The sequence below is a fragment of the Pristis pectinata genome, chromosome 3 (assembly GCF_009764475.1).
Source record: "Pristis pectinata isolate sPriPec2 chromosome 3, sPriPec2.1.pri, whole genome shotgun sequence".
Lineage (NCBI taxonomy): Eukaryota > Metazoa > Chordata > Chondrichthyes > Rhinopristiformes > Pristidae > Pristis > Pristis pectinata.
Window position 1 is genome coordinate 27,095,201 of NC_067407.1, and position 20,497 is coordinate 27,115,697.

At 39.6% G+C, this 20,497-nt stretch overlaps 1 protein-coding gene across 1 annotated transcript in view; it reads right to left on the reverse strand.

Moving 5' to 3' along the window:
- LOC127568554 (uncharacterized) overlaps positions 1 to 20,497 on the reverse strand; it is a 54,189-nt gene that overhangs the window by 11,262 nt on the left and 22,430 nt on the right. The window contains exon 2 of the mRNA XM_052012440.1: positions 841 to 1,428. Within this exon, the coding sequence (XP_051868400.1) occupies positions 841 to 1,428 (588 nt within the window). The remainder of the gene's footprint in view (positions 1 to 840; positions 1,429 to 20,497) is intronic.

A 20,497-nucleotide genomic window follows, 5' to 3' on the forward strand; every position in this document is an offset into this window, starting at 1 on the left:
TCAGCCTGAAACGTTGACTGTTTCTCTTCCCACAGAGATCACCTGACCTGCTGAGAATATCCAGCATTTACTGTTTTAGCTTTCCAGAATCTGCAGGTTTTTTTTTATTTTCATGAAATGAAGCGACTATCTTATATAAACAAAATGAGTCTACCCTTTGGAAGTTCAGAAGGATGAGATGTAACCTTAAATGAAACTAAGGTACTTATCAGCATAAGTGCTCTGAGGATGTTTCACTTGGTGAGGTGGTCTAGAATGAGAAGGGATCATCCAAGGAAAATGGTAGACTACTGAAGGTTGAGTGGAGGAGGAATTTCTTCTTTAAAAGCCGTGAATCCTTGGAGATTCCTCCCCAGACAATTGTGGATGCTATTATTGATTATGCTCAAAGGTTGAGATGGATTTTTTATGATTAAAGATGCTTCAAGGGTTATGGGGAGAATAGGTTTTATTAAAAAAAATGGAAGGAAGGCCAAATTCTGAACAGCCATGATCTTATGGAATGGTAGACCAACCGGAAGGGCCTGCCAGCATACTCCTGTTCCACAACCACAGGAGGGGAAAATAACTTGAGAGCTTCATTACTCAAACTTGATAGTTTTAAGAGGAGTCGCACTATTCAACGTACCAACACTTTCAGTGCTCCACCTCTTCAGAACTGCTAATTAATTGTTGGACTTAATTTTAGGAAAGCTTTCATGGTGCAAATCACAACATTTTCACCTTTACAATTTTAATATAAAGTTTTAACTTATTTCTCCAAGAATCCACAGCACACAAGTGGCCTTGACGATGACATTAACATGAACAATGTACATTTACAAATGAACAAGCTCTTACCTTTCGATTCCTCATGCCCTGCAAATGTTGCAAGAGACACGTTCTTTGGCTCAACTGTGGTTTCAGACCCGGATTCTTGAGCAGTTGCATATATTTTCCCAGTTGTCCCTATTTGCTGTGGGATCCTTGTCATTTCAACAGTAGGTTCAGTTTTCATGAGATGGCCATTTCTCTCAGTCACATTAGGGTCAACAGCACTGTACACTGATTTTGTATCGAGACTACTGGTGTTCGTAGATCTTACAGTCGGTTTGCTAACTCCAAGTTGTGTTTCATTTCCTGCCTGAGGGGCTCCATCCGTAACACTGGTAGACATTTCGTTTTTTTTGGTTAGTTCACTTATCTCTGCATTGTGAGTTAAAACATTAACAGTTGAATTTTCCACTGAATTATTAAAAACAGTTCCATTTTTTGGAATAGAAGAAAGACCTACAAAACCGTCCAGGTCAGTATCATGGTCTGTATTACCACTGGTTGTTCTTGCTGTAGATTTAACTAATCCCATTGTATTTGATGACAGATTAAACAAAGCTGTGGCATTACCGGATGTTGTTTCCATTAAATCAGATGGGTCTTCAGTAGAATTTTCTTTAAAAAGAACACAGGAGAAAATGGTCAATGGGAAGTATTGATGGATTATAGGACAATCTATTGTTCTGGTCATTAGCATCAAAAGTCTACATATGCTCATTTAGTCCGACCAGTTTCTCATACATTATAAAGACAAGCTCATCAACCCATCAAGATGTTTCTCTTGGTACATCTATCCAACTTCAGTCAAAGCAAGATATAATTTTGACATTTTAAAATAAGATCTTTTTATTCCACAGTACTGACAGAAATTACAGAACAACCTTGAAGGATCAGAGATAGGGTGGATGGCCTGGCAGGCAAACATTGATGCTGCCAGAAACAAAAATGGTGTTACAGGGTGGTAGTGGGGTTGGGGCGAAGGGAAGTGGTTCTACCTCAGTCAAAGTATATGTGTACACTTAGTTAAGGACTCTCCATATCCACTTGTACATCATCTCCCAAAACAGCAGTCAGCCTACACAAAATCAGAATTGTTGCAGCACAGAAGATAGCTGTTTAGTTATTGAAGTTAATACCAGCTTTTGGTAGGGCAATCCCATCATCCCATTCCTCTGCTCTTTCCCCAAAGACCAGCATATTATTTTCTCCATTGTCTAACTAATTGAATTGATTTCCATCACCCACAGAGACAGTGGAATCTAAATCCTGACTGTTCTGAGTAAAAGACTTTTTTCATATCCTCTTTGTATCTTATGCCTAACAAATTAAATCTGTGCCCTTGGTCTTGAGCTATCCACTAATGGGAACAACTTCCCTCTATCAACTCAAATCATTTCTGCACCTGCTCTAGATCCTAAAGTGCAATGACCAAAATTGAATGCAATTGTGATGTTTTATACAGGTTGAACATAACTTCATTGCTTTTATACTCTGTGCCTTCATTTACAAACCATAGTATCCCATCTGCTTGACTGACTAGTCTCTCATCATGCCTTTCCACTTTCAAAGATTAATGCACACATACACCCAGGTCCTTCTGTTCCTGCATGCCCTTTACAACTGTACCATTTTGTCAGATCATCTCTCCTGCTTTCTGCCAAAATACATCACTTCAAACTTCTGAAGTTTAAAATTCATCTGTCATGTCTGCTCATTCACCAGCCTATGTTGTAGATTTTCCAGCACTTGAACCCAGTGATGAGGGAAGGCAATGTGATTTATCATTCCTAAAGGGATACTTGATTTAATTTAGTCCAGTATACCTCCATTGATCAGTAGTTGGCCACCAGAAACTCAGAAAATGTTGTTGATGTAGGATGCAAATATGTTTTACTCCAAATTCTATGAAATAGAATGATGAACTAATTACTCTTCAGGAGAACACACACCTAATAACTTTCTAGCCTTTGCAATAATAAGTTGATCTCACAAGCGAGGTATACGCAAAATCAGGCTGGATTAAATTTTCTTTCAAATATTGTCTCCTTTAAAGGAATTGTTATGTCAGCGTTGGTACTAAAAAGCAAATCTCACCAGTCCAAGATACAGTGTGCTGCCTCTGCCAATAAAAAGGTCCAAGTATGTTATATTTTATTAAATGAAATTAACTTTTTCCATTTAGCACCAAAAGAGTCTTGAAGAATTCTTCTGCCTCCCATCCCACTAGAAGCGCCAACACTTCCATCCCGAAAAGGTTAATATCCACGTGGAAATATTTACATTTTCATCAGTTATTCAAAGCAAGAATCGCATCATTACACATTTGGATATGGATGGTATAGTGAGGCAAAACACTCTCATATTTTCAATAAGCATTAAACGAGTCAAAATTGACAAGCAGTAAATTTTATATAGGTTCTAGTTTTGACATGGCTCAAAGTGGACATAAATTACTTGGTAAAATAACCCAGAGCCCAGCATAACATTTCAAAGTAGAGATAATGGAAATACATAAATATCTAGATACAGAACTCTCACTTTGGCTTTGTTGTCACTAGTTTGACTGTGTTTGAGTCAACACATGCCTCCATGTCCTCATTAAGGTTTTCTTAGCATTGCATAATCTGGCCAGCAGGTTCCTATAAAACACTGTACTAAATTAAAAAGGTCACCATTTTTAAAGTAATAATTTAAACAATAATCAAAGACATCTTTTTTATTCGGCTGAGCACATGGGAGACCCTGGTAAGAGAGGATTTATTCACCATCCCTAACTGCCTGCAAGATGGGCAGAAGGAATTGCAGAATTTAGGCCCATGAATTAATAACAGGAAGGATGGTGCATGCCTTGGAGCCGAACTGATAGATTTCAGTTCCCACATGGCTACTGCCTTTGCACTTCTAATATAGTAGATGTGATTGGTTTGATGGTACAGTTGAAGAAGCTTTTGCAAATCTCTGCAGTGGATCCTGTGACTACCTCCCTACGTCATTACGGCACTATGTTCCATCCAATGGGCTTCTGATCTTGGATGATATCAAAGTTAAAATACATTTTATAATAATGATTACATTTATGAAACAAACTATTGATGCCTTCACTTTAAAAAAGGCATGTTTACAGGTCTCCATCTTGACCTGTAAAGAAACTGTACTAAGAATTTTGCTCACAGTCTGGCAAGAAACTGGATTTGGTCTGGTTGGGATATATATATATATATATATATATATATATATATATATATTAATTTAGAAGTATATACACAAGCACTTCACTGGACATGTGGAATGTTGTTTAATTTCCAGCACTGTTTAGTAAACTTTCTTCAAATAGCTTTGAAACATGACAAATTTCATAAGATTTATTGAGGTAATTTTTTTTCCTTTAATAGGATGCATGTATCAAAAGTGGGGGACGGGGGAATAAAGTAATCAGCTGTTAAAGCTTATGTCTGTGTTCTATAACTGTCATATATCAGGAGTAAGAACAGAATAGCAAAAAGACAGAAGCACAGCACAGCTAGAAACTCATCCTCAGCCAACTGCGCTACATCCACCTTACAGCAGTGGCCGTGTGCCATACTCCGATTTGGAAATACACCTTCAGCAACCTCAGAGGGTAAGTCCATGTTGTCTTTCATCTGGCTCATTCAAGTTAGAAATATCCAACCAAGTAAATGTTTTGAAAACAAAAATCTTTGAGGGAAGTATGCAGAAAAGGAATATTAATGCAAAAACATTAGAGCATTTGGGGCAAGGCAAGATACAGCAGGTCAAAGAAGATGAGAGGAATACAAAGGTTGAGTGAGTTGTTCACAAGAAGAATAGAAGTGAGAGTCCTTATGGGAATGAAGGGACAAGAGGAACGGAAGCAGGTTGTGTGTGGCAGGGCAGAGTGCAGAGATGGATAGGAGGTAGGGAGGCACAGAAGATATGGGCTTTGAAGATATTGGATTCCAGATCCATTTCCAGGCCTCCCAGTTCAGCTCCAGCCTGGATCTCTGGTACGTGGATTCCAGATATGGGCTGCAACTGTTAGGGAAACTTAAACCTTAATTATTCCCTAATTGCATCTGAAATGCAGTCACTATCACTGTATAAATGAACAGAAGATGATAGGTGTTATTTTTGTTATGTTAGTTATTGGAACACAAGAAATAGGAGCAGAAGCTATTGAGCTAGTTAAGAGGCAAGTTTTTTTTCCTATACAGAGAGTGGTGGGTGCATGGACGCACTGCCTGCAGAGGTGGTGAAGGCAGATACATTAGGGACATTTAAGAGACTCTTAGATATTTCTACAGCTAAAGTACTCTTCCTTCAAATGTACTTCCAATACAGCATGAATGCAACAAGGATTGTGTGCTTCATATCACATTAAAATGTTGCAACTGAACAAACACATGCTAATGCATTCATTTCAGGCAAGAACAATAGCTAGGTTTCTGAAATAAAAACAGAAAAATGCTGGAAATACTCAGGTCAGGCTGCATCCATGAGAACCCTTGACCTAAAATCTTAGCTGCTTCTCTTCCCTCAGATGCAGACTGACCTGCTGAGTATTTCCAGTATTTTCTGTTTTTATCTCAGATTTCCAGCATCTCCAGTTTTGTTGAATTTCATGGACATTTCTTACATTACTATGTATGATGGATCGACAAATATTCCTCAAACTACTTGCTTTACTGTCTGATGCTACTTAAAAAAAGTTATAAGAAATAAACTTGACGGCACAGGGTCCCCAAAAGCTTGACTGCTTGTGGTTTTTGAAGCGGTTCCATGAAATTTGCTGTAGCCAACTGACAGAAAGGAAACAAATGTTTTGATTCTTTAGCATCTGAAAATGTACAATCCTAACAATTAAATGGGGGTGTAGTCACTGCAAAATAAAAGTTATCTTGATCTTTCCCATCTCATAGGTTGAGCGAGCTAGGGCTTTTCTCTTTGGAGAGGAGGAGGATGAGAGGTGACTTGATAGAGGTGTACATGATGATAAGAGGCATAGATCGAGTGGACAGTCAGAGATATTTTCCCCAGGGCGAAAATGGCTCATGCGAGGGAGCATAATTTTAAGGTTACTGGAAGAAGGTTATAGGGAGGATACAAGAGGCAAGTTTTTTTTAATTACACAGAGAGTGGTGGGTGCATGGAATACACTGCCAGCAGAGGTAGTGGAGGCAGATACATTAGGGACATTTAAGAGACTCTTAGATAGACACATGAATGATAGAGAAACGAGGAGCTATGTGGGAGGGAGGGGTCAGATAGATAGAGCAGGATAAAATGTCGCCACAACATCGTGGACTGAAGGGCCTGTACTGTGCTATAATGTTTTATGTTTTTTTTCTCATTCCTGAAGAGCTACAGCCTTTATGCTAGGCAATATTTAAATATATAAAAAAAAACAAAAAAAAAGCTGTACATCTTGCCAAAACTACTCCTAAGCAGACTGGAGATGAATGACAAATACCCTGTCAATCAAGTCTGGTGACAACAACCTGCAAGTGACCATGATGGTTTTCTGCACACAACTTGCATACAACTATCCCCTACCTGCTGCATTTCCTGGAGAACCATCTGCTTTCATTGGAAGAAGTTACAGCAGTTTGTCATAGGTTCAGTGTCCTCTGATCCTCAAACAGCTTTTGTTTTCTATTTTATCTGACTCTGTTGTCTATACATTAGACTGTTTGCTGTTTAAGCACCTCCCTGCCATTCTCTAACCCACAGGCTGACACTGCTGCCAATAGATTCTCAGCATAAAATAATCAATGGAGACACAGGTAATCAATGGAGGTACAAAATTTCACAGTATCAATTGCTGGTATTTTACAAAATTGTTGACAATATAGATTGATTTTTCAATTTTCACATTGATCAGGGGCAGACGGCATCTCAGCTGACAGACTGCTAACAAAGATACAAATGAAACCAACAATAACCATCCTCTTCCCTCACCACAAGCAAAACTGAAATTGTTCAAGCATTAACTAGATACCAAGTAGCAGTTTCAAGGCTGTAAAATTGTTTGCAGCAACCAGTTCTGGATCTTTGCTGGGAATTCTGAAATCATCCGGGCCTTAAAGATCAGGAAATCAAAAACTGTTCATTATTTAGGCTGCAGTTTATTTAGCTTTTAACCTCCAAGTCAAAACAAGCTGGTAACATTTCATGAAGCAATATGGTTTCAGATTTTCTTTCACAATCTTATTGTCCTTTTCACCTAGCAAGCAAGTATAGGCTAATATGCAATTATGAATAACCAATAGCTGATAATGCATTACAAGACAGCAATTCAATATTGTGGTTTATAATTTCTCCAAGCACTGCCCACCTGGTTTAAATCATTACCTGAACTGCTCAGCTGAATTACTGGCTCATAACTCACTGCCAGCCATGTCCTATATTTAATAAAACCAATGCTGAGTTTAGCACAACACAAGGAAATTTAATTGAACACATTAAAATTATTTGGTCAATTAGCCAAATTGAAACTGTTACTTACTGTATGGAATATTTATGAGCAAGTAGTTCATAAGCACAAATGTACTCATGTGCAGGTGCAACAGTGGTGGAATTGTTATTAACGGCAGACCCATAGCAATAAGGAACCAACCATTAATAGGTTAATAACACACACACACACTCCACTTTGACTTACTTAGAGGGGCAAGAGAGGTATTGGTGATCCTTCAGTCAGAATACAAATTAAATGCTGGACACAAAAAAAAAGATTTATTCTCCCTCCCTCATTTCAAAAGTTCTTCTCTTAAAGGAGGTACCTTTGTTCGAAGAGCCAGATTATTCTTGTGCACAGAAGGAAGGTTCTTTTCAGTGCCTTGTTCAGGTAGCCACATTCTTCTCTCTGCCCTGATAACAAGTTTTAGCAGTCTATTCACCCATGAGAGGGCTTGACCTACCCACCAATTCATAAAATCACAGAACTTGCTGCAGCACAAAAGTCAGTCATTTGGCCCATTAGGTTGTGCAAACTCCAAGCAGAGCAGTCTCTCAGACCCATTCACCTGCTCTTTCTCCTAGCCCTGAATATTATTCTCAAGTGCTTGTAAGATTGGTAGAAACAGTTAATGAGTTTGAGATCCTGAGTTTTAAATTCTCAAGTTTCCATTTGCATACAATTTTAAATCTATGGCCATTAATACTTGAAATACGTGTTGATGGAAACAGCTTTCTTCGACTTACCCCATCTGAACCCAATGATCTTACAGAACATAGAACAGTACACCATAGAGAATAGGACTTTTTGCTTCAACCACAATGCCAACCCCATCTGCCGGCATGTCTCTATACCTGTCCCTGAATGTTCATGTGTCTGACTAAATATCTCCTAATTGTGGTTGTATCAGCTTCTACCACCTCCCCTGGCAGTGAATTTTAATGCTGCTACCACTCTGTGTATAAAGCCGGCCTCATAAATCTGCTCTAAACCTTCCTCCTCTCACCTTAAACCTATGCCCTCTAGTATTTGACATCTGCACCCTGGGGAAAAGACTCTGACTACCTTGTACACCTTTTTCAAATGATCCCAGACCTTTATTCCAATGAAAATAACTCCAGCTTCCTTAAATGATCTTACAGATTAAATCCTTCAACACTGGAAGCATTTTAATAAATTTTTCTACAATTTCTCTAGGGCCTTAAATGCATTCCAAAAGGTAGACAGCTAGACTTGTATTCTATTTGTGGTCTAGCCATTGTACAAGTTCAATATAATGGCTTTTATGGATCCCAGTATCCGAAATGCTTTACCAAACATTAATGCACTCAGGTTCCACTGCCCTGCACATCCTTTAGAACTGTATCATTTACTCTTTCCTTATTTTTCTGCCAAACTATATGACCAATTGCCTGCTTATTCTGGTTCTTATATAGAAGTTTCATTGTTCTAATCATGGGCATTGCAACCAATTACAGAAGCACCTTAAGCGCAGGAATGTTAATTTAGCAAGACGACCATCTAGGTATTCCCTGAAATTTACTGAATTAAAAATTATAAAAAGGTAATTTTATTATTTTATTTGCAAGAACCGGAGATCTTAAACTGCACCCCCTTACCTACCTTACTTCCATTTAAATCATTAGACAGTAAATTTAAAACATACTTTCATTCCCCAACAGATGTATGCAAATTGTCAAACGATAGCACCTTTTTCACTTCACTATGCATCTCTGAAGTATAGGATAGCTGCCAAAGAGTGGGCCATATACTAATTCAGTAGTTGGACTGTTGGGTTTGTAAACACGATTTCCACTTAAAAGAGCAAGCATTGATTTTAAACAAGGATTAGTATGTTTGGCTTCAATGTTAGAAGTGCGCTGCCTGCTAATACTTGCTGCCATTGCTCATTGGCAAGTATGAGTGCTTGTGAGAGATGAAGAACACGCAAACCCCATGATAATCTGCTGCGTGCCAAGAGATGCACAATGACATGCAACAGTACAGCATTTAAAATCCATATGTCAAAACTGACTTTAAAAAGGAGACTGCACAAATCAAGACAACAAAATGAATGTAACTTTTCAAAAATCAGTAGGATAGTTTCCCATTTATGCCAAGTTTCCATTGAGCCACCAATACTTTCAGCACAAAGAATGCCACTAAAGACTAGAAAACTCATTAACTCCTCATACACACATTTAACGATTCTGGGAAGGATACCCAACCTGAAACGTTAACTCCATTTCTTTCCACAGATGTTACCTGACTTGCTGAGCACTTCCAGCATTGGCTTTTATTTCAGATTTCCAGCATGATTTTTGATTTTCCATTTTTAAACAATTTCTTTCTTGCAATTCATTGTCCTCTGGACTTCAACTTACTAGCATGTTCAGTACTCTACCAGTTATCAAGTACTTATACAAGATTAAGCCATAGTTTGAACAAATTAATATGTGCTTTCAACTAATGAGTTCAAGCAGGTTTTAAAACACTAAATGGCAATTAACTAGGCATGGAGCCCTTCTATTTATGGTTATCCAGTTTGCATTCAATTTGATTAAAGCTCATATCACTCCTCAACTTAATGCAAGTTATACAGTGGATTTTCCACTACATCCCAACACTCTAGGCCAAATATCCGCATGTAAACTATTTGCAAAAAATATGGAATGGTAAATACAAGCAATACAGAAGGTCACCATTTTCAGGATTTGTTGGTTAAAACAGATACTTCAATCTGTTCACTAATCCAATGGGCTATAGAACGGTGGATTCCCAGGTGGAATTCCTAACCATAGTCAAAATGTGGGCAGGGTGTATGTGGAGGACTAGGTAGGGGTAAGTAAGAAGCAATCTGCTGGAAGAATTCAGTGGGTTGAGCAGCGTCTGGTGGGGGGGGGGGGGGGGGGGGTGGAGTTGGGGAAGGAATTGTCGATGTTCTGGGTTGAAACCCTGCATCAGGATTAAGAGCTGAAAGGGGAGATAGCCAGGAAAAAAAGAGGGAAGAGGGAGTAGTGCGGAGTGTAGAGGTAAGAAGGGTGTAACTTTCAGTGATTTAAAACAAAACTTAAAGCACTTTGACAGCTGCTGGTTTCACGCAGGGAGCAACAATCAGATTAAAGCAGTTAAAAAAAAGGGGGACAGGGTGACAAAGCAACAAATAGCTTTAATCTGTACATGAAGAGGGGAAATAGTCTAAATTAAGCAAGGGAGAAACCAGCAACAACAGAAACAAACATGCACAAAACTATGTTCCTGCCTGCTATGATTAGTGTCAACCAGTAAATCAGTAAAAGCAAATACAATTACAAAAGGAGTTAAAAGTTTCCATATGGTTATACAGTGTTTGAGCTTTTAATCTGGTTTTAAATTGAAGTTTATTTTAGAAATGGGACAACATTATTGATCCTACCCAGTGGATGTGGGGATATTTTTCCGTCTCTGGTCTGTTCCAAACCCTGGTCTGTGACATTCTTGACATACCAGAATTCAGCTGTATGTTTTCAGTTATGTCCACAGCTATTTAATCAAGCAAATTTAATCTGAGCCATTTCAGGGGGAGTTTAGCATTAACACAAAAGACACCAAAGTCAGAGATTTGTATCTTTCACCAAGGTTAAAACATACCAACTTGTTTTTCTATATTGAAAGCACTTCAAAGTACATCTCAAGGAGTATCAAGGGAGCATTATATAAATGGGAGTCAGTAAGGGGGTCCAAACAGAAACAGGAAGGTAGCAGATGGGAGCAAAATGTGAGAAAATATTTACCGCATGACAACCTTACTGGCAAGGTCACCATTTAATATCCATCCTGAATTGACCCCCGAACTAAGTGGCTTGCTGGGCCATTAGAGAGAGTAGTTAAGAGTCGATTGTGTGTCCACTTAAGAGTCATATGGGGAAAGGATGGCAGATTTCTGCCTAGAGACATTGGTAATGACAATCAAGCATCTCATGATCATGATTACTCGTACCAACTTTTTATTCCAGGTTTATTTTGTTACCCAAGTTGTTGCTGGTTTCTGCCTTGCTTAACTTGGATTATTTCCCCTCTTTTCCTGTAGAAATTAAAATTATTTGTTGCATCGCCTCCCCTTTCACTGGTCTAATCTGACTGTGCTGCTCCCTACAAGAAACCAGCAGCTGTCAAATTGCCTTGAATTTTTAAACATTGGCTGTGTTTAATGCCCTATTACTATTCTCCAGCTGCCAATGGTTGAGGAGCAGAGTGATTTTTCTGTTAAGTCACTCAAACTTCCACTCTTCTCACTTCTCCCCTATAAATCCCCACCCCCTGCTCTCCAATATACACTCTGCCCAAATGTCAACTGTGCTTAGGAATACTACTTGAGGGATCCAGCATTCAGCAGTGCTTTGGACTGGACCGTCCCAGTTTGGGGTATCTGTTTTAACCAACAAATCCTGAAAATGGTGACGTCCAGTAATTTAGCCACTATGGCGATTATTTGTTAAAGTCAAACCATGTAAATAAAACTGATGAATTATTTAAACATGGAAGTACAGAGGGATTTGTGAGTCCTCCCCTCAAAACAAAGAAAGCAAGCATTCAAATACCACAAATAACAACTTGAAAGAGAGTTGCAAAGGGTAGAGGTGTAAAAGTATGACTGTTTAGCTGCAATTGTATGTGGCTTTTGTGAGAACACACTGGGAGTATTGTGTACAGTTCTGGTCGCCATACTATAGGAAAGATGTGATTAAGCTAGAGAGGGTGCAGAAAAGATTCACAAGTATGTTGCCAGGACAGGAGGGCTTAAGTTATGAAGAGAGACTGGATAGGCTGGGACTGTTTTCCCTGGAGTGAAGAAGGCTGAGAGGTAACCTTACAGAGGTTTATAAAATCATGAGGGGCATAGATAAGATGGATTGTCCAGAGTTTTCCCAAGGTAGGGGAGTCTAAAGCTAGAGGGCATGGTGTTAAGAAGAGGGAAAAGATTTAAAGGGGACCTGAGGTGCAAGTTTATCACAATGAGGGTGGTGGGTATATGGAACAAGCTGCCAGAGGAAGTGGTACAATTACAACATTTAAAAGATATTTGGACTGGTTCATGGATAGAAAAGGTTTAGATGTAGTTGAGCTAAATGCAGGCAAATAGGTCTAGCTCTGGTAGACACCTTGGTCAGCAGTGGACAGGTTGGGCTGAAGGGCCTGTCTCTGTGCTGTGTAACTCTACGAATTGACTCCATGTCCTGGTATCAGTCCAGCATAGATTCACTTAAATCAACACAAATTAAGTTCTGGGAAGAGGGGGGTTGTTCAATCAGAAGAATGAGAGATCTTATTGTGACAAAGGGTTCTCTCAGGCTGGAGAAGCTAAATCTGGGCTATTAGTGCTCGGTCATTTAGGACCGAGATGAAGGAGAAACTTTGTTAAGGCAGATTGTACAGTTTCTCTGTACAAGAGGTCTGTTAACGGAGCATATTCAAAGCTAAAAGACTAATAACCATTTCTTAGATGCAAATGGAATCAAGGAATTTGGGATCAAGTGGAAAAATGGTTTTGGATCAGGCATATCATTGAAGAGCAGAGCAGAGCAGGCTCAGGGGGCTACAAGGCCTTCTGCTGCTTTTACTTACCAGCTTGTATTCTTAAAATCTGGCATTGAGCAATAAAGGAGATATTAGGCCAATTGGCCAAAGATTCAGATTAATTTATTGTCATATTCATGAGGGTGCAATGAAATTCCTTCCTCATGTGAAGCTCACAGTAGACAGTATACATAAATACAGCAATGAGCACAAAACAGGGGCTCGAAGTATAGCAGTGCAAACAGAAATGCTAATGTAACAATAATGGAAGAGATAGAATTAAGGTTTTGAGAATGTGGCAGCACCACCAGGAAGGGGATGTGAAAGAGGTAATTGAGCTAATTCTGATAGCAGTGGGGAAGAAGTTGTTCTCAAGTCTGGTTGTTTGGCCTTTCAAGCTCCTGTATCTTTTCCTAGAAGGTAGAAGAAAGAAAAAAATAGCCAGGGTGGCAGGCATCCTCAACGATACTCTTAGCCTTCCTGATGCAACGCACCATGAGGGTGGGCTGAATGGAAGTGATGAGCTTGTGATGGCCACAATACTCCAAATATGGCCTAACCAAAGTTTTATGCATCTCAACATGATTTGCCAGCTTGTTATGCTCAATATCCCAACAGAGGATGGCAAGTATGCCATATTCCTACTTTACCACAGTGTCTACTTGTGTTGCAGTAACTTCCTTCCTTACTTACTGTAAAACACTTATTCTGCCAGTTAGATAAGGAAATTAAATGAACCTCTTTTTTTTGTACACTGCACTTGACTCTTGACATTACTGAAGTACAATCCAAAGTGCATTCTGCACTTAAAGCCCAGACTGAATTTGGCATCCATTGCGACTCCAACATTTTGGACAAATGATCCTGGTATCCCTAATCAACATCCGAGTTCCAAATGACTCAAGGCATCACTTGAAATAGCCAACCACTTCCAATAGTTCACCAAAGGAGAAGTAAAAGCAAGTATTGTTGCAAAGAGGAATCTAAAGCACAAGAATCCTTTCTATTAGCTCCAGTACTCCAATGCTGCTGTGAGTGAAGGGAATGGATAAAAAAAAGTATAGGAGGAAATGGAAGGGAAAAAAGGATAAAGGAAGTGGTGTTTTAGAAGAGGGTAAAAGAAAGCATCAGAACTGAAGGAAACATTAAGACTGTTGGCTTGAATGGGAAGGAAGAAAGACAGAAAAAGTGGGCATGAGAATGCTATTCTTCCCTTCCACATTGCATACATAAACAATCCAGCCTCCTGCTAGCTAATTACTCTATTATAGGTGCAGTTGGCATCAGTAGTTTTTGCTCAACTTGGATGCTTCCATCTGTGGATGGAAAGCAGCCTCAGACAGAATGATTCACCAGCTTGAAAAGGAGTGGATTACAGGAACAAAGGCTCCTGGCAGCACTCCCTTTGATGAGATCGGAAGAATGCCTGTAGCTCATCTTTCTTCAATCTTTCTCCAAGAAATGTTGTCCCATGGTATTTCCTATATTCCTTCCCCCCCCCCCCCCCCCAAACCCCTTGAAAATTTGAAATATTTACAAGGGACAGCTCACTTTCCTTCAGGACAGAATGGCTTTCTGAAGCATTCTGTTCCAGCCTCAGGGGAATGCCAGGCAGTTTAAAATTTCTACTGTTTTTAGAGAATAAATATTGACAAGTGGACACAGCATAAAAAAATACCAACAGTTATTTAATAAAACAACTGGGTAACCAAGTCAGAGTTAAACTCCAGTGTGAGAGGAACAAGTTGTAGAAAAAGGAACATTTCTCAGTCCTATCCATTACTCCCCTACCCACAATGTAGTTTGGAACTAATTTGTTTTCTTTGTCCCAGTTCAGTTTCTCTTGAGCATTTCCAGTATTTTCTGTTTTTATTTTAGACTTTCAAAATCTGCAGTATTTTGCAAGATACCTCTGACATTATCATACACAAGAGGTAGTGCACCGATGTATCTCCTTCTTCCCCGTGAACACCTTCTTGTTCCATAACCACATACATGTGATACAGTAGCACATTGGCCAATGTAATGGACTAATATTCAGGGGCCTGGCTACTGGTCCAGAGACAAATTCAAATCTCATTATGGCAGCTAGTGAATTTTAAGTTCAAGCACATTAAATCAAGCTGCGTCAGTACTGGTGATCCTGAAGCTGCCAGAACTCATCTGGTTCACTAATGCCCTGGAGTGAAGGAAACTTGCAGTACTTGCCATCTCGTGCCTTTGTGACTCTAGACTCAGATCTATGCCACACAGGGCTTTAGTTACTAGGAGAGATTGAATAGGCTGGGATTGTTCTCACTGGAGCGCAGGAGGCGGAGGGGTGACCTCAGAGGTTTATAAAATTATGGGGGCAAAGTTAGGGGAGATAGTCACAGCCTTTTTTCCCCCCCAAGGTAGTCTAAAACTACAAGACACAGGTTTTAGGTGAGGAGGGGAAACAGTTAAAGGAGATTGGAAGGGCAAGTTTTCCACACAGAGGTGGTAGGTATATGGCACGAGCTACTAGAGATGGTGGTAGGGGCAGGTTAAAAATCACAGCATTTAAAAAGCATTCCAACAGGTACATGGATAGAAAAGGAATGGAAGGATATGGGTCAAATGTTGGAAAATGGGATCTCATGGCCAAGCTGGGCTGGAGGGCCCATTTCCATCTTGTACAACTGTGACAATCGCCTCTTAATAGCCCTGTGAAACTGCTTGTTGAACCACTAAGTTCAGGGGCAATTGGAGCCAGGAAATAATTCTGGCCACATCCCAAGACTGCCTTGCTGCAACTTACAAAAATGGAAAAGCTTTTGACTCTGGTGAGAGTTTTCAAAGATAAAACATGTTGAAGCTAGCCTGTGATTCATTCAAGTGGACATGCAAAGACTCTTAAAAAGTGGGTGTTTCAAAATCAAATACCTTAGAAATCTTGGAACACATCCAAGTGTGTGTGAATAATCTGGTGAGGAATATTTGAAATAAGTATGAGGGCACGATGGCAGAATTTGAGTCTGGGAGATAACCATTAGTGCTCCTTTCTTAAAACAAAAGCTAAAATAAAATTCCCCAAAGTGAATAACAAGAAGATTTCAATGCTGAACATAAACAGCAATTAAATAAAATCTGTTATTTAAGTTTTGTGACACTCTGCTACAAAAGGCAGCACTCACAAACGAGAGCAATGGAAATACCATTGGCAGTATCACCTGAGAGTTTATGCCATATGACAAAGTTCAAGGTTAAATTTTATTCTGAGAATGTGCTTTAATTGAACAAATCACGAAGCAGAGACAGTAATGACCCGACACTCTCCTACAATGCATTGAATCCACTGAAAGGGGACCTGTGCTGTGCTTTACCATTCTGTGTCACCAACATATTTTAGGCTTATTACTGTGAAGAAGTGGAGGGGAAATCAATGATTTTGGTTTTACTGTCTGACTGTCAATTCCTTAAATCACAAGCCAGAATTGGAGTCATTGATCATACAGCAATAAATGCAATGAACTTGAAAGGAGCATTACAGATGGGTTTGTTATTGTCCATATCGATTTTTAATTAGCAAACGATGACAGTCAATACAAAAAAATATAGTGTATACATCAGCATGTTACAAAAGATACCGGTAATTCAATAAAGACAAATTGTGTTCATAACATTTTTGTTTAATTCTATTCAAAACATTATGACAAAAGTGTCAACATTAGGAGTGAGGGGTTTTCTGTGGTTCTGCACCATTGACCACTCCTATAAAAATCTCTTACATGACCATTAAATAGTGAAATGCAGGAAATATACAGCATAAACTATAAATGGTATCCTCCACTGGAAATATAAATAATAGATACCAAGCAATGCCTGTCTAAAAAAGGACGCCCTCATGATGAGTTTTACAGTGACAGAAGGGGATTTGTACTTATTGATAGTTAGGGGACAGGGAGGTGGGGGGGGGGGGGCATAGAGGAAAGAACTATCCCCAATTCATTCACTGTAATCACTGTACATTGCCATTACTGCCAGTTATCAAAAATATTCATTACAGGAGCTGTTGCCACCTCCCATACCAGGTAAGAGAACATGACACACAAAAGCACAATTTGACCTGCAACTGTTAGGTGTCCAGGAGACAGTAATTCCTGTGTGACTATGGCTCACACCATGTGGTATACCAGCTCTCACTACTAATACGCCAAGCCAGTGCTGCAAAGCGTTCAGTATTCTGACCATGGCATACCAGATAACAAAACCACTCTCCCTTCCTTTCCTTTGGCACTCACACACATTTGTATTCTTTCATCATAATTATACAAAGTGGCTACTTATAATGGACTCCTTTAATTGGGGCACTGACTTGGGAATTTACATTATGGCTACAGTGATGCTATAGCATAAAGTACTTGCATATACATTCCCTCTTGCACAATAACAGGCTGATAGCACCAGATCCCTCTCTTCTGCTCCTCGAAAGTCATTTGCCACATTCTGTTTAAATGGTAACCTGATTCAGGTTGCTTTGCAAGAGAAAATGGTAAACAATGCTTACTAGATAAAACCAACTAGAAGGAGCACTTCCACTTTTAACTATCTTCAACCCTGCAAGAAAATCAGTTTGTGGGGATGCACTCTACTTTTGCTATGATAGACGAAAATGTCAGTGACATATCACTTGCACCAGATTTGTGGTTGTACATCAAGACTCCCCTCTCAGCATCTCTTGAAGATGCAGATGCTACCTTCCAGCAACTTATCTACCACTTTGTGCCATCCATTTTTAGCTGTAACTGTCCAGATGAGAATGAAGAGGCAGTTTGTACCAATTTGTGAACTATAATGGGGACAAGGTGAAGATGGTGACAAAGTCATTTCAGACTCAAACCCATTTCCAAGTTACTACACAGACTTTTTGAACCAAATTCTTCTGTTCTATTAGCCCTCAACTCATTCCTGAAACACTTGCCTTCCTTGGTGAATTAGTGATGGTAGCAGTTATGAAACTAAGACAGAAGTTTGAAATGAGTGGAATATATCCCTCTCACTCCAATGACTTGTCTTCCAATGGTATTCAACCTCATGGAACTCAGACCTCGTGGCTATACATCTAAAAAGGACATTCAATAAAACATCATACTTGCAGACTTTACACAAATATCAGCAACTATTGGCTCTACATCTCTAAAGTTAGTGGCAATATCGAGAAAGCTACATTCCCATCATAGGCACCAATTGCATGCACAGTATCTTCATCAGAACTGCTACTTTCTCAAAAAGGAGTCTTTGAAGGGCACAGGAGGTGAAGTGCGACACAGATAACTTTAGATTTGTTTGATAAGAAGATGGGGTGGAAGGCATTTAAATCTATGGCCTTAAAATTATAAGGATACTTCCATGTTGGAGTTTACTATTAAGCTCAGCAGCTTTAGAATTCTAGCCACTGCTGTCTTTTGCTTTCAACCACCACCAACTAGTTGTTAAAGGGCATTTCATTACACTCCTGACTTGGGCCTGTGGACGGTGGAAAGATTCAAGGGATCGAGCAGTGAGCCACTCGAACTCTGTCCTTTTAATCACTATGTTGGAATGAAATGCCAATAGAAGTTACTCTCACACCCTTGCCACCACCTTCTTTCATATACTGGCCAAAATACTGATGATTGGGGCTCTGTCTGAATACTGCCCACGTTACTATAGACATGCATGGACTGATTTATTATCAAGAAGGGATTGGCAGGGTGGGGGCAGGGGGAAGAAAGAGACAACAAACACTTTAATAATCGACAAATTGCTCCATAGCTGACTTAAATGACAGAAGGAAGGTCATTATGTGCCAAAATAATTGCAACTACAGTAGGCTATGTTCTACAGTTTTGTGGTACAGAGTGTACCAAGCAATAGCCCTCAAGCAACACTCATTGGGTCTGTAGCCCTCAACAAAATGTTAGTAACAAGTCCCATTTTAAGGGATTAGCTTCACTTCCACAACCTTCAATATTGGAGACCGTTAAATAATTCAGACCTTTATTGCTGCATGGTATCTTTCCTATTCTTCCTGAACAGACTAAACAGCATTACATCCAAAGGAGGCAGGAGAAAGCTCAATTTGTGTTTGAGGCAAAACAAAGTATCTCCTGATGAGGTTTAATTACACACCACTCACGTTCACAAAACAAAATCTTTAATTGAAACAAATTACTGTAATCCTCTCACATGATGAGCACAGGCAATGATTCATAGCATGTCTGCAGTGTCCTCACACAATCAACCTGCTGCAAACACAGCACAAATTTAAAAGCTTCTTTTCCCAAAAGGTTTTCCATGTTGGCCTCCAAAAGGCATTTTTGACAAGGGAAAAATATACAGTTTGTCTTGTACACACTTGGGTTTTAAAGATAAAAATACCTTTCAGTTATAAGAAAAATATACTTATGCATAATAGATGGTTTGACTTGCACCACAGCACCAATAAAGGAATTAGAACTGGGCAACTTTCCTCACTCTGCAGGTCTAGTGTATTTTACCACTGATTATTTAATGATGTGCTCTGTCAATAGAGTAGAGGGGAAATAGAGGAGACCTAATTGACTAAGAATGTAAGCAAAGCACATCAGTGCCAATCAGTACTTTTTGGTCAAAGAAAACCAATAGAGGTGAAGCACCTGAGTAGGAACATGGGTACTACAGCAAGAGGACAGATGGGAAACTGAAATGGACCAGCCATAAATACTGTAGCTGCAAGTCCAGGTCAGAGACTGGGTATGCTAAGGTGAGTCAGTCACAATCTCCCAAAGCCTTTTCACTAATTTAGGGTATAGGTCAGGAATCCAGTTGCTTGGATGGAAACAGCTCCAGATCCAACAAGCTAAGCAGAATCCTGCTTGATTGACACCTCAGTCACCACATTAAACATTCATACGAGTTGCAGTGTCTACCACGTTCATGATAATGTGCACCAACTTTCCAAGACTTCCTTCGACATTACCTCCCAAATGCACGATCTCACCCTCAGACCACCACCACTAGGGAGCTGCACATGATCTAGATTTGAACAAATTCACCATTCCTGCCTGTATTAGATACAATAAGATATCTTTATTAGTCACATGTACATCAAAACACACAGTGAAATGCATCTTTTTGCATAGCGTGCTCTGGGGGCAACCTGTAAGTGCTGCTGTGCTTCCAGCGCCAACATAGCATGCCCACAACTTCCTAACCCGTAAGTCTTTGGAATGTGGAAGGAAGCCGGAGCACCCAGAGGAATCCCACGCAGACACGGGGAGAACATACAAACTTCTTATAGACAGCAGTTGAAATTGAACCCGGGTCACTGGCGCTGTAATAGCATTATGCTATCCACTACACTACCGTACCTGCCCATTATTGCTAGATCATAATTCTGGAACTGCCTATATATTTGAGGGAGTACACTCAACTCCCAAATTGTGGCAGTTCAAGAAGTTGGCTCACCGTCATCTGGTTAGAAATGGACTTCCCAATACAGGAGGCTACTTAGCCTGTACTGACCTTAAAAAGGTTGTGGAAGAAGTCTTGGATGAAACTTAAAAATGGATATTAAAAGTAAAACCTTTATTTTTAATCAATTAAGCTAGAAATGCAATAGAGCAACAGTCAGCTTCTTCCTCTGTATATGTAGTCTCTTCCAGTACTCTGTTTATTCATTAATCCAGAACT